General features: G+C 37.1%; 1 protein-coding gene across 1 annotated transcript in view; it reads right to left on the reverse strand.

Moving 5' to 3' along the window:
• The window catches only part of LOC124619922 (1-phosphatidylinositol 4,5-bisphosphate phosphodiesterase classes I and II), a 403,835-nt gene that overhangs the window by 173,590 nt on the left and 214,049 nt on the right, over positions 1-16,196 (reverse strand). The window contains exon 10 of the mRNA XM_047146565.1: positions 10,135-10,299. Coding sequence (XP_047002521.1) covers positions 10,135-10,299 — 165 coding nt within the window. The remainder of the gene's footprint in view (positions 1-10,134; positions 10,300-16,196) is intronic.

Below are 16,196 nucleotides of genomic sequence, written 5' to 3' on the forward strand. Positions count from 1 at the left end.
GTAAAAATATGCCCGTACAACTATCTAATAGACCAGGATGGTAGATTTCAACTCAGCACCGTCTGGTATTACATGTGTAAAAATATGATAGGAATACTCTGTTCTGAAGGCAGTGGCATCTGTGGACAGAATGGACAGACACTAGGATGTGACAGCTGTACCACGGACAACCATGTTCCCCCACCACTGGCTGTATCACATTCCCCGCTACCAGCATAGCACCCTCTTCCAGAGGTGCATAATTGGTCCACCTACAGAAGCAGTCAGTGGTAACATACACACACAGAACATGGCATCCTGACACTGAAGATGATGCATACAATGCCCACTGACATACTGTGACAAAATGACACCATTACTCAGCTCATTACGTGAAAGATTTTGTCACTGGAATACAATGAGAAAGCCTGTAATCACGTATAGCCTTTTTCTTGGCAGCAGATCATTACCGCCTTAGCAAAGTGTTCCTTAGGCATAGTTTTGTGCTTTGAAAAACATAGGGGATAGCTTTAAACCCGATGCACTAACTACTAACATGACAGTTATTCTTTATATATTGTTTCCAGTTGTTCTCCATGAGAAACTTTTCACCCTTCACAGTTTACTGTCATATTGTACAGCATCTCCCAAAGATGGGTGACTTTTCTGTGTTGCTGAGTTGGTGTAGTTGATAAGAGCACTGCCGCCACATTTGGATTATATGCCTCTGGAACTTGACGAGTTTCTCAGTAAAACCTGCTGGTAGTGTCTGTGTTAGTGAAGTGTTTCATCAGTCAGGATACCCAATATTGAGTAACATGTGCCACAGACTTACACGGAAGTAATATTGGATCTACTAAATATTATGTGGCTAACCATTTAGCCTTGTACTTGAGACCTCTTGCTGTAGACAGTCCTCACCACATATGTAATGCAGCAGCTTTTATCAGCAAGCAGAAGATTCTGAGTCTCAGAAGGTTGGATTTGCTATTTATATTTGAAGTTGAGTTATTAATTACCAAAGGTAATCCTTACCCTTGATCAAAATACATTTTAAAAAACATATTATAACTCTGACCCATTAATTTTGGGCGTGTAACTGCTTAAACCTTAGTTCTTCTCCTTACATTTTAGCTGTGTCCATTTTGGCCATCTTCAGAGTGAGCTGACAGACTGAAGCTACAGCACTTGCTCCATCCTTTTAAACCTGAGAGCTGTGCCCTGGGCATAGGTCCACAGGTGCACAAGCCCAGAGATGTTGACTGGCAGCAAAGCAGTATGCGTAAATTGAAGCTGCGGCTACGTGGTCGATCCCTGCTGAGACGCACTGTAGTAACGTCTTTGCAAGCTTATACACAAAGGTGCATGATGTTTCCAAGCATAAACTGCTATCTCTGTTAAGCAAACTCTTTGCTAAATGAATTTCAACTGATCCTTTCACCACCAAGTGCCAAAAAGATGAAGTCAACATTATAATTTTAACATTTTCATACTGCATACAGTAACCGATGCCAATGCAGTGCTCTGCCACAGCCAATTTATCAAACTGTATGAGCTGGATGTATCTACAGTGTTCTGTGCATCTTTTATGGGCTGTATGAGTCATCTGTCCCATGTAAAAAAGGCCATCTTGCAGAGGGTCTTGTAACCTCCAGCCTTGTGAAGTACCGAGTCATCTCTGATGGAAACTAAATGTACTGCTGCCTTTGGTAGAGGGTAAAAAATCACTTTAACTTTGTGTTTGGTGAGAATCTGACCTATTTTTGATGACAGGCTTCCCCCATATGGCTGGAAGCCATAGATTTAAATCTATGTCTTCTTCCTCAAACTTACACCTAATGTTTTATTCCTAGTGCCTTATGTATCTGTTTTGGAGGATGACCATTTGTTTCCAAACTCCAAGTGTAGAAGCTCATCCTGCAGACTACTTTAGTCAGTAACCCTATGTGCTCTGTAACCAAAGTTCTGAGAACATTCATCACCTGGAAAGGATGGTGGCAGCTATTTGCATGTACATATGGCTTCTGATAAAGTGCATGTCCCATGGTGCCACCAACTCTGTAACAAACCAAAACAACCAAAACTGGAAGGCAAGAAAATGATGGCACCATGGGACATGCAGCTCATTGGAAGCCAACTCGTATGGTCTCGTATGTACGAGCAAATAGCTGCCACCATCTTTCCCAGATAATGACTCTTCACTTAACTTTCTCTCCCAAAGCATATAACACTGCAGAATGAACTTCTACACTTGGAGTTTGTAAACAAATACTTGTTTTCTGCAACAGATACATAAGGTGCTATGAATAAAATCTGAGGTCAACATAAGGCATGAGGAAGAAGACACAAAAAGTTTTTTAAATCCATGACTTCCTGCCATCAAAAATACTTCAGATCCCCACCACACACAAAGTTAAAGTGAGTTTTCCCCTCCACCAAAGCTCTTTTGGGTTTCACTGTATGTGACTTTACGCTCTGCAAGGCTGGGATTTACAAGATCCCTGTGAGTGTAGCCTTTTTTGCAGCAGGCAGATGACTTGCACAGTCCATGTTAGATGCACAGAACACCACAGGTACCATAAAACGGAGAAATATTGGACACAGGGGTAATTTTGGACAGGAACAGTGTATTTCTGTTCTTACGTTGGTATCACTGAATGCAAGCTTTTATTTTGCACAAATGTTTTGCTGTTTACACCTTACATATTGTCAAGCATATACAAACACACTTTGTTGCAGTTGGAAGTTGAAACAAAGGTATGTAGTGGGTTACAGTGCTGTTTACAATCGTTGCTATACTTTTGTCATTGTACAAGAAGAGAAAAAATTGGTAAGCTCAATTTGCTTATAGTTTACTTACTTAAATGTTAAGAAGGAAATGTGAATACAGTTTGTCTCCACATCTCACTTTTGCCAATGTCTAGTGAGGATAACTACACACATTGGGGTAACATCGGACAATTCCGCATACTTACAACAGGAAGCTTGGTGCTCTTCTCAGGTACAAATATGATCCTGAAAATCTTGAAAAGGTAGTTGCCGCTGTAAGATCAGAAAAACTATCATACAGAAAGGCGTCAAGCAAATTTAATGCACCACGTTCAACGATAGAGAATAGTGATTCAAAGGCCTTCTGTCTTAAGTACCACTGAAGATAACACACTTGTCTGTGGTATTTTAAGGACTGCACATTGGAGTTTTCCTTTTACCTCTGATGATGTTAGGTACATGGTGAAAGGATATCTTGATAAAAGTGGACGAAGGGAAAAACATTTTCCTTGTCACATGACAGGGATTGAATGTTCCCTTTCATTCTTACAGCATTACTCTGCCATATTAAGCATCCGGCTATCTGAGAACATTAAAAGGCAACTTGATGAAGTGAGTTATGAGACAGTGAAATCATGTTTCCAGAATGTCAAGGAAAAAATGGAAAATGTCAATTCCAAAAGCATAATCAATTATAATGAGATCAATCTGTGTGATGACACTGGAAGGAAGCATATGATAGTTAGAAGGGAACAAAACTTCCTAAAAGGATCTTAGATTCTTCTAAGAGTAGTATTTCAGTACTGATGGCTGCCACTGGGGAAGGAAAACCATTACCTCCCATGTGGTCTAAAAGTCAAAGCATTTACAGGACACCTGGGAAGAAGGAGGTCCCAAAGGAACCCACTATAACTGCAGTAAAAGGGATGGTTTGATCTGTGCCTCTAAACAGTACACATATTTTACAGCCATTATATGTAGGTTTCTTCAGACCTTTAAAAGCTGGTTGGTGGGCATTGCTTATGCAATGGAAGGAAAGCTACCGTGGGCCAATATCATAAGATGCTTTCCCCCTCACCTTTGAAGGAAACACTTAAAAAAGTGTCAGCAATTGAAGAAGACAATATATGAAGTGCATCCCATGCAATGGGATTAATTTCACTTGACCCTGACAGAGACCTCAAAAAAATTGCCTGATGGAGATAATTCTCAAAACATTTCTTTAGAAGCCTGGTCTTCGAGCTTTGAAGATTTGCTTCACAATATTCACTATGGAATGACACAAGTGTCCAATGAAAGTGAAAATTAGATGTTGCCCCAAAATCCATTTTAGGCATTGATATAAAAAAGAGAGATAATGCTGACTCATTGTCTGAATTGCTTGTGAATAATGATGCAATACCCACTGGTGGCAAAAGCAGCAGAGCAGAGGAAGCAGTTCTGGAAGTGGAGGCTTTAATCTTGTGGATTATCCACACATGACTGGGAGGAAACAGTGAAATAGGCAGTTTGTCGGAATCACAACAAAAGTGGGCACAAAAGAAGTGGAAGTCAGATTTCTGCATCCATATCAAGGCAGCAAATCTGTGTTTATTTTTCCTGCCATTGAAGACGATGATACTGTAGACAAAGGCCACATTGTAAGAGTGTTGCTGACTGGAAGAGAAGAAAAGGGGAAGTTTTCTTTCACTGAGAACATATTGTAGATTATTATTGGTTTGTTGTATGAGTAGGCTGTCTTTATTGATGAACTATTTTGTAAATATGTCTGTAAAGGTTTTCTAAATATGTGTCAAATGTTTACTGAAGATGTGTAGAATATTTCATAACCATATGTAAAAAATGTTTTCTAAATATGTAAAACATGTTTCTAAGTACGTGTATTTTTTAAACCTATGTCACCCTTGGTGACAAACTTCTTCATGCAAAATTTTGAACATAAGATACCAGAAAGTTTTCAGTTTGTCATCTTTTGGATGTATGTGGTTGGGAACATCCCATTGACCAAGGAGCTGGAAATGGACTGATGTTTCCTCTTCTAGGATTTTTTGAAACACATAAAACCAGCAGCACCCTGGGACACAGTGCCAGAGCTGATACAAACCACTCTGTACTTGTGAGCAGACAGCCATCTGCATAGATGAATTGTATTATCAACACACCTGTACACAGGGCACATATGATTGCTGATAAAGACCACCTACAGTGAGAAGTTGGAAAAAAAAAAAAAAAAAAAAAAAAAAAAAAAAAAAAAAAAAAAAAGTAAAAATTATGATGATAATGGTTATCCATGATGGAGGAATCTGTCTTCTGAATTAGATACATCACATTCTCTCTAAACGTTATTTTTCTACTGACACCAAAGATAGTCTTGCTTGTTGGCTCTGTGAAGGATAACTTGGGTCTAGAGGAGACAGCCATATACTAGATTCCCTGTCAGTATGGATTGTCAAACGTTAGACGTACTCTGCGTACAGTTGAAGAATGATGGATTGAACATCAATGCTATACCTGCCTGCTACAGCCTGATAAATCTGTCATGGCTGAGTTCTGAGGGCTATTAGAATGTCCAGATTTGGTTCTCAAGGAAGCCAACACAGTATGAAAAATGCAAGAATCTTAGCTGAAAAGATTTATTTGCCTGTACTGCAGATACAAAACATATACGCAGCTAGTTTCAGTAATTGAAATTGCCACCTTCTATATATACCAAACATTGTGCCACCCAACGTACAGCATTGCACAGCTATCAATACAGACACAGCAAGCGATGCCATGTTAACCATTTTTCAAATTTAGGGATTGCTCTCTTGCTGACATCAGGTAAGCAAACCATTGCAGTATGTTTGACGAGTGATTTACTTAATCATGAAGATTTAGTCTTTATAAACTATGGAGTCTGGCACAGACAACATTTAAGTCTCACAGAGAAAAGTACTGATCCCCTGTCAACTAGAATTTGTGACACAACATCCTTCACTGGGGGCATCGCAGTACTGTTTACCTCTACTATGTGGTGTATCTTCCACTACGAATTTCCTACCAGTATATAAGGTAGACGGGTGCATTTTCCTGTCAGTTTTTACGGACACACTAAATATGGCTGAGTGGTCTATCAGCAGAAGACAAAGTTATAGCTTAATTCCCACAATTTTATGGATCAAGTAGTATGTCGTGAGAACATGAAGATTCACATTAAAAAGATAACATTACACAATACAAGCATTATGTGTAGTCATACCACACAATACATAAGCACATTTTACACTTTGCAACAGGTCAGAGGAAGATAATGGCAAATGACTAACACTTGGATCTTGTCCTGGAAAGCAATGCAGCCACATTGTCCTCTGCACGTATTGTATGGCATTCACATTATGACAGGACTTCATTGGTGACTGCTTAGCAAACAAAAAATTACATGGATGCCGTAACAGAAGGAACCACTGTTGTGTGATAACTGGTACACAGAATGGAAATACCATATTTACTCGAACCTAAGCCACACTTTTTTCTGGTTTTTGTAATCCAAAAAACCACCTGCGGCTTAGAATCGATTGCAAAGTAAGAAGAAGTTCTGAAAAATGTTGGTATGTGCTGCCACAAGTAACTTCTGCCATCGAATACATGTAGCGCTACACAGGCCTGCTTTGCAAGCACAAAAATAAATACTGGTGCCAAAACCTCTGTGTCAGTAAATAAATTAATGATAATTAAAAAAAAAAAAAAAAAAAAAGAAGAAGTAGAGGACGAGCTCTTTTCTCCACCCCAAGTTTCAACCACTGCATTTTCATACATTATAAAACAAAGTAAATAGAAATTCCATATTGTTCATCTTTGAATGTAGCAGCCTTTCAAATATTCATAGCAAGAAAAATAAATTTCTTTACACAATAATACCAACAATGCACAAGGCTTTAGGATTGTTGCACAAGTTGACACACTGAGGCTCATTAAGATTTCACGTAGCGGCACCTGTTGCTTCGTGGAATTTTGTGAAGTGCTTGTTGGTTTTTGTAAACCACAATGAAGTGCTTTCATTATAGTACCAAATTCAACCTTGTCCACACAACAACCTTGCCGCACAACCTAGCTGAACAAAGTTATAATCGTGCTGCAGGTCTGCGATACGGGATTGACGACAGCAACATCAGGCAATGGCGACTGCAGAGAGACAAATTATTTGAATGTTCAAGTAGCAGGAAAGCATTTAGTGTGTCAAAGTGTGGCTGATATAATGCACTAGGCCATAATGCGGCTGATATCATGCATTAGAAGTGATTTTAAATGAAATTGTTAAGGAACAACGTCAGAAATTCCTGCCTGTGAATGTGGAAATTTTAAAAATTAAGGCACATGAAATTGTTAGAGAGCAAAAAATCGTAAATTTTAAGACTAGTCGCAGCTGGATTGATCTGTTTATGAAGTGCTGGGGTTTTTCACTTTGGAGGCAAACTTCAGTTGTACAGAAGTTGCCGAAAAATTATGAAGAAAAACTTGTGGAATTTCAGCACTTCATAAATAGGCGGCGCACAGGAAAGCAGTACCTTCTTGGTCAGATAGGAGAACCATCAAATTATACGGTTGACACCAAAGGAAAGAAAGACATAAGTGTTCTTACATGAGGGGGTGAAAAACAAAAGATGTCTGTCATGCTTGCTTGCACAGCAGATGGACATAAATTGCCCCCGTTCATAGTTTTCAAGCGAAAGACTTTACCAAAATCAGAAGTGTTTCCAAAAGCTGTAATTGTATGAGCAAATGAAACTGGGTGGTTTTAGGACAAAATGGTGTTGGAATGGATTAGGCGTGTGTGGAATCGTCATCCTGCTGCGATGCTTAGTTTACACACTCTGTTGGTACTAGATGCGTATGCAGGCCGTACAACACCTGCAGTAAAACGAAAATTAGAGGAAACCAAAACGGACTTGGCAGTAATTCCAGGCGGGATGACATCAATTCTACACTTGACATCTGTTTGAATAAACCATTTAAGGTCAAACTTAAATGTATGTACACAGACTGGCTTTCAAAAAGCGACAGACAACTAACACCAACAGGACGTGTAAAACGTGCAAGTTTGTCGCAAGTGTGATAACGGATTTATGATGCACGGAAGTGTGTTTGAAATCAGACTGTGCAACAAGCATTTAAAAAATGTTTGATATCCATTGCACTAGATGGTACAGAGGACGATCATGTGTATGAAGAAATGAGCAACAAAGAATTGAGTGATAGTGATTCAGAATCATGACTGATATTTTAAACCTTTTGTATAAGATGTATTACAAACCTAATAAAATTTTGTTTTAAATTTCAGTGTTTAATTTCTAAGTTATTTTCATGCTTATTTTATAAGTGTTGCTACTCTGCATTGCACAGGATAGAAAAGCGTGGAGAGCTGCATCAAACCAGTCTACGAACTGAAGATAACAACAACACACTCTGCATTTGAAGTCATCACAAAAAATCTACTACGAAAATCCAACTGGCAAGTCTGTTTGTTATGTATGTCAATGTGGGCAACTCTACTTTCTGATTTTTTTCCTACCTGAGATAAGAGGTGGTTGCTAAAAGGAACTTCCATGAATCGTGAATCACATACAGTATTCTCTTCACCATAAGAATAATATGAATGTAAACATTATGCCATGTATTCTTTCGTGTTTGCTGCTATCTCATTTAAATCCTGTCTGCCTAATAAACTATGAAACTAGAGTGAGACAACAGCAAACACGGAAGAATATACATATTATGTCATGTTTATATTCATATTATTCTAATGCTGAATGGTGATAAAGTCAGAAATGAAGCAAGGCAACTGACTAGATTTTTAAATCTAAGATGACTCTAATTTCTGTGCAGAATGTAATGTACTAAAGAGGCGTCTGCAAAGATTTTCAAACAGAGAAAAATTTTCGCTAAACTCTCATTCAGAACATCTTCTATCATATGCAGTCTATTATTTGGTTCTTGCTTATCATTATCAAAGAAAGCAGCAGTGTAAGTAACAACAAATAGCAGTCTCTTGCCATTGTTTCACTAATGAGACAATTCCTCTCTTTTTTTTATTGTAAGCAGCGGTAGCGCGCACAAAAGCAAGCAATGCCATGAGTGGCAACAGGTTGTAAACACTCATTATCAGAAAGCGACAAACAATGCATGACACAGTACAATACTGCATTTTCATCTTAGAGTGACGTAACCACTTATAACAAAGAGAACGGCACTTATCAGATCAAAGCAAAATAAGAAATCGATTCAAGCCAGATGAAGCACATGAAAAAGGAAGGGTACCCGTATAAATACAGACAGAGTGCCTGACGCATAGCAATGGCTACCTGGTAAAGCTTAACTGCTAAGCTTACGACTCAAGCAGAACTACTGTAGCTATATCTTCATCCATTCGACCTAAACTGTGTCTCATGTTACAATGGACCAACTTTGTTTTGATTTGGAGGTGCGGTCTAAAACTTTTATCTCCCCTTGAATTTCGATTCTCAAATTTCAGGTGTAGCTTATATTTGGAAAAATTTTTTTTCCTTGATTTCCAGTCTCAGGTGTGGCTTAGATTCGAGTGCGGCTTAGATTCAAGTAAATACGGTAGAACTCAATCACTATGCATTGGGAAATATACACCTTAAAGAATTATAAGAGGCAAGATCTGCCTCTTACCTAGATACTCCAAAGACACTGAAAGATCTGATCCCTTAGGTGCAGGAGTCAGTTTGATGTCTGAGCAAAAAGGAGGACAAAGAACCTCAGAGAAGCTGAGAACAGTATAGAGTATACAAAATATGACTAGAATGATTAAAATCAAACACTGTAAATCAGATATTCATTTCCCTTTTTCCAGCTTCATGGTTGTCAACTACAAATAAACAGTTACAATTTGAAGATTGGGAGAACAAAATTTAGAGCTCCTTCAGTAGATATTTTATCATATTTGTGTTTTTACGAGTCTGAATGCCCTGCTCTCTCAGATAGCAGATTTCAAAACTGTAAGTAAACAGTGTCTAAACTATTTATGAAGCTGTCCATCACAAAGAGCTTTGTCTCAAAGTCTTTCTTAAACTTTGCATATGACTTGATTATTTTTTATTACGGTAAAAGTAAAGGCATCTCAAGATATCTGTATCCACCACTGAGAGAAACTACTTCTAAAAATATTTTCATGACTTACCCTTTACCATTTTACTGCACTTTTTACCAACAGGTTTTTTTAAAGGACCTATACAACAAATTATTATTTTTTTGCTCTGCAATGTCAGATACATAAATTATTTTTATTACCAAAATGCTAAGCTATGAATTGCGCTTCATAAGGTTCTGCAGACCTTCAGAGCAACAACAGAACACTGATTGGTGATTCAAATAACCAAGTACCTTGTGAGATTCCAACGGCGCATCCAAGAGATTTTCACCAAAGATTTCCCTGCAATACTGGGCAATTTTTGCTTGTTGTCTAGGATTACAATGATTCTCAAATGACAGAATCACAGGGTAATCTGAAGTCTTAAAAGCTGATTCCGCAATGGCTTCTATAACTTCCTGTGTGGAAAGAATTAGTGTTTCATTACTGCACATATTATGAATTCATTTATTATATATCTTTTTTGAAAGATAAATTAAACATTTACAGATATGTGAAATTTCCTGAAGTAAAAGTGATGCAAAGGTAAGACCCACCTAACACAGACAATTGAGTCACCTCATTTTTTAGTTGTTAATATAGTTGTCAAAAGTCACTAACTCTTATTTTTTATATTAAAATATGTAATTAAAAATCAGTGAACTAAAATTATTGTGCATACTGTTTAAACTTTCACATTCAAATGCACCTGCGTCACAAAGCATGGTTGGAAAGAGCAAGCAATACGCTGAGTGCAGAGAGAGAAACTTAAATGTTCTACAGTACACAACTAATTTTTCATACCCTCAAATGTGTCAACCTAAGAAGCTGAATACTTGTTTTTCTTTCTTTTTTCTTTCTTTCTTTTGTAATATACAGTGTACATCCCAGGTGGACTGTTCAATGGCACAAGCAAGCAACTGCATTTCTCAACCATGTTTCAATGGCCAGTACTTTTAATTAGTTCTAGAAGTTGGAAGTACTCTTCAAGCTAGGCTAAAATATTTCTAGGCTACACTAAAAGTGGAAAATGAGGGCTAACAAACTCCATTTTATAACAGATTTGATGTATACAGTTTTGGTTTTAGAATGGTGAGTGAAAAACTGGCATGTGGTATGTCACTCTATTCTGTGCAGCTACTCATTCTAATGAGTTGCGTATTTTTATGAATGTTGTCGGAACCTAATACTTACGACATTTCATTTTCTTTTTCAAAAGCCTTCAGAAATATCCATTATAACTTTCTTGTCAGTAAACGGAATCCTGGGAAAATGCAACAGAATAAAAAATTTGTGCATATCTCCATCATTCTTGTAATACTACTTCCATTCCAGTCTTTTTACACAATGGTGTGGTAAATGGTGGCAGTTAGAACTATGAAAACGCTCTGTAAAATATTTTAAGTTTGATTCTGGTAACAAAACAAATGACATGCAATTCAAAAAAATCGTACAAACAAAAAACCAGAAACAAAATGGAACACACAAAAAATTAAAGTTAAAGTTTACACAGAAAATATATCCTATTAATTGAAAACAACACTTATCAGGAAAGAAGAATTGCAGATAGTGGTGATATGATGATGGAGGAGGACGCTAGGAACAGAGGCAACATTTGACTAATTCTAGCTTTTCAACAAATACTGTTAGAACTAACAGAAAAAATTAGGTTTAGGCACATAATAAAAAAACTCAGCTACAAATGATTCATCAAGGATACACTTCATCCATATCTTCAGCAAGGTTGTTAACAGATCTGTGAGATATGGAAAACACTGTGTGACAATGATGTTCAAGAAGAGATATAGACCATCAATCAAATGATGATTCTGTTTTAGAGTCATGAAGATGGAGTCATTAGGAACTGTATAATTTGAGATGAACGTAACTGATGTATTCTGGCAGGATTTTACACTGAAATTTACTACCAATATTTATCTTAAATGAAGGGAATTTTAAAAAAATTAAATTATTTTGGACATGTCCACACTTCTTCCTTCATATTTTCCCCAGGGCACACATGTTCTTATGAAAAACTAAAGAGTTTTAAATGCAAGTAGTAAGAAAAATAAGACAAAAATGAAAGAAAACACATGTGCATGTGACTGACTGTTTACCTAATAGAAAAATTACAATAATCAGCAGCTATTTCTGGTTAAAAACTCTTTCTGAGCACTTTTAAGTCTTGACCTAATATAAAACTGTTAAAAGCATGCTGTGTTGATTTAACTGCTCACTAAAATAGGTGTGAGATCCTCCATATAATTTAGGTGTATACTCTATTAAAAATGTGGTACTCATGGCTCTGTACATCAACTAACAGACAGCCTCTTTGACAAATTATGAAATCACTTTCATGAATGACTTCTATTCAAGATTCAAGGACACTTTCTTCCACGTTTGAGAATGTCATTGACTCCAAAAAGGTGAAGCAAACAGAGCAGCCTCATAAGGAGCCATATAAGGGACTGACTGAAATGGTAGGGAAGATGAAACATGCAGTTCTTCAACAATTGCTCCTCAATTGTAGTCATTTGTAATTTTGTGACCAGGGAACTGTGCAAGAAGTGGTCATTACTAAACATAAAACTTTATCACTTTACCTGTAACCATTAATATTAGCATTGCTAAATGGTCTGTGACTCAATAATACACGCAAGTCACAGAACATAATATAATTGTCCAGAAAATATAAAGGAACATTCAATGATACTTGAAACATCCTGGCAGATTAAAATCATGTGGCGAACTGAGACTCCAATCTGAGACCTTCGTCTCTCATGGGGAAGTGCTTTACTGACTGAGTTACCTGAGCAAAACTCATGGATCGTCCTCACAGCATTACTTCTGCCAGCACCTTATCCCCTACCTTCTAAACTTCACAGAATTGCTCTTGTGAAATTTAGGGGACTAACATTCCTAGAAGAAAGTATATTGTGGAGACGAAGTTTAGCCACAGCCTGGGGAGGGGGGGATTTGGGATTCTTTCCACAATGAATTTTCGCTCTGCAGCAGAGTGTGTGTGCTGATATGAAACTGATTGGCAGATTAAAATTGTGTGCTGGATCATGACTTGAACCCAGGGCCTTTATGCTGTTGGGATGCGTAGTAAGTCATGCTTGGGTAGCTCAGTTGGTAGAGCACTCATGAGTTAAAATAATGAGCAACAGAAGAGATCAATGACAACTACACACAACACGTGTGATTACATCTATCATCAGTTGCAAGATTATGACTGTGATACAGTTCTTGGTTTTACAGAAAACAACGTCAATCTGAAAACCTCATCAGTCCTATTTATGACAATGACATCACAAACAAATAGATGGTGTGTTGTTGGTGCAAGCCATTTTCAGTTCATCAAAATGGCAATGTAAAGAGCATAATGAATGGACATCACACGAACAATCACTTTGTGAAGGAGGTGTGGCAGCTCACTATGGATTCCATCACATAGCTCAGTGGCCATTTCACAGAAATATCTTAATTCTTATACAACAAAACTGTCATGAAACATTTTTTGTTCCATAAAATGTGTGCCAGATTGCTAAATAACATGAAACCCAGACACAAAACCATTCACACAGGAGCGGTATTGAAGTTTCTACAGCAGCAGCATCATGATGACAGCAATGAGTTCTTCAACAATGTTGTTACAGCTGATGCAATACAAGTTACTCATTTTATACTATAAACAAAAGCAAAGTTGATACACTGGTATCACAAAGAATCTCAGCCCAAGACCAAATTCAAGCAGACAGTGGTGGCACAGAAATTAATGTGTTCACAGTTCTAGAACAGTCAGTGAATTACTGTTCAGAAATGAAAAATTAAACTGAATCAATTAGGAGAACAAGGGACACATTCTGAAATTTGTCAAATTAAACTGAGATAGTCATTACTTCCCTGATGCCAGCTCTATGTAATGAACAGAAAAAGGGTGATTTTTCCAATACAACATGTCACCCCACTGGTGATGATGTGAAAATATGAGTGGAAGAACAGAGATATTCTAGGAATATGTCCATTTTTACATTCAACACAGCATTAGACTTGACTTTTCATGCATGGCTGGGCCATTGTTGTGTTGTGTATTATTTTTGTTGCTGTGCACTACAACATTATTAGCAGGTAGTTGTGTATGTTAAGGGTTTTAAATTTTGTGCGATGTCATGTCAAAATCAGACAGCACTTGTAAAGCTAACAAATATGAACATTTATAGGAAAGGAAGACATTAAGGTGATGTATTTGTTTTTCTAAAGCTCTATTTGCCCTGGCTAAGATGACAGTTGTATACTTGAATGTAAGAAAATATTGGATATTGCTCCAATCAGTCCTAGAAGAGATCATAAAGTTGACTTGATAATGAATTAAACTCACCTACATCATATTGCCAGGAAGACAGATTATCAAACTATTAATTCCTTAATAAATATGAAAGAGATCAAACATAATAACAACCAGTACCGTAACACCCAGCAAAGGAAAAACTTTGCTGATCTGAACACGACTTTTATTCTTAGACATTAATTCATTAACTCTGAAAGTCCCACAGCTTGGGAGCACCACTGATGCAGACTGTTTGGCAGTGCCCTCATTAAAAACTCAATTTGCTGCTTGTTAATATTGACCGACTTGATGCTAAACTTTCCTGCAATAATTATCTTACAAATACAGTGATGCCTCATGGCAATGTGTTTTGTTAGAGCATGATGCACACCATTGTGACACAGTGCAAAAGCACCTGCATTATCACAGAACATACTGCTGTTGATAGGGCCAAGTATTTGGCTTCTTTAGTTGATAGAAAAACTATTTTTGCCATTTTGAATCTCATGAAATTGGTGTCTTGGCAAACTTAAAAACATGGCCAGCTGTTTGTCACTATTGATTGAGATCTGATGCATAATCGGCGTCATGGAAGCCTTCAGTTTCAGTTGTTCCACTTTTTAGGAAAGTTGGTTCTACATTGACACCCTTGATGCATCACATAAGACATTTTACTGCCCCCACCCCTTCCCCCTCTAGCGGATTTTACAATAAATGGAATTGAATCTTCTTACAACCCTCTCAGCATACATTATATACGGACTTGTGTCTTGAGCCAAATATAGGATTCACCCAACAGTTTGCTCATACGAAATGTGATGTAACACAAGTTTTTTCTGCACATTTTTGTACCTTCAAACCAGATATCACTGCATGTTCTGTTGGATTAAAATCTTGAACATCACATTTCTTGAGTGTGTTTCCAGCTTATTTGCTTCAACTGATTCTAATTTCCCTCGCTTTTTGCATTATTTTATTCCCATGCCACGACACCAACTGAGTTCGCCAAATCTCTCTACTTGATTTGATTTCTTAGGTCTTTCTTCAGTTCTTACTTCAACCTATTATTTCTATTCAAGAAGATTATTAAGACATTTACATAAACATCCAGAATGAATATGTTTTGCTTATCAATTTTGTAATAAACATACTGATCATGTTCTGACTTGTTTAGGTTCATTTTACATAATGTTACATCCGAATTCTGATACCAAATGTATGTTGCCTGTTTTAGACCATAAATTGCTGCTAAAGTTAACATGGTACTAAGCAAAGAATTACGAACAACAGGTGAGAATGCTTCACCAAAGTCTTCTGATGGTAAATGGGAAGAACCTTTTGCAACAAAGTGGGAGCTTTATATAACATTCAGTTTCATCATCTGATGTTTCTTTGCCTTAAATACCCATTTTTAATTAATTGCCTTTCTAAACTGGATTGAAAATCCTTAAAGAGGAACACAATCTTATTACTGTAATTATGAAATAGAATTTAAAAAGGCTATAAGATTGCTCAAAAATATTCACTGGTTTTTTAAGTACTTTACTGCTTCTTGCATGATGTGTTTTGGGATTATCCCATCATCTAATGACCTTAGAGCACATATGTACTACAAGACTTTGACATACCAGTAGTGTATCATTGACAATTAAAAACTGAATGCTAACAAGAAACCTAAGGGCTACAGTTCTAGCCTTTTGCTTCTTTATAAGAATTCGGCACAGAAACACTAGTGAAACAAGCAAAATCATTGTTGACATACAGGGCGTTTCAAAAAGAAAGAGCAGATTTCAAACATTTATTTCTCAAAAACTACAAATGATAGAAACACAATTCCAACGGTCCTTCACTCAATATGAGTACCAAATGTTACACAACAAATATCAAAACTGTACCTCAATATGAGCACCATTTGTTACACGACAAATATCAAACCGGTATCTCATTTCTTGCCACACACAACGCAACTGGTCTTTAGTTACCGAA

This window comes from Schistocerca americana, chromosome 6 (assembly GCF_021461395.2).
Source record: "Schistocerca americana isolate TAMUIC-IGC-003095 chromosome 6, iqSchAmer2.1, whole genome shotgun sequence".
NCBI classification, from domain to species: Eukaryota; Metazoa; Arthropoda; class Insecta; order Orthoptera; family Acrididae; genus Schistocerca; species Schistocerca americana.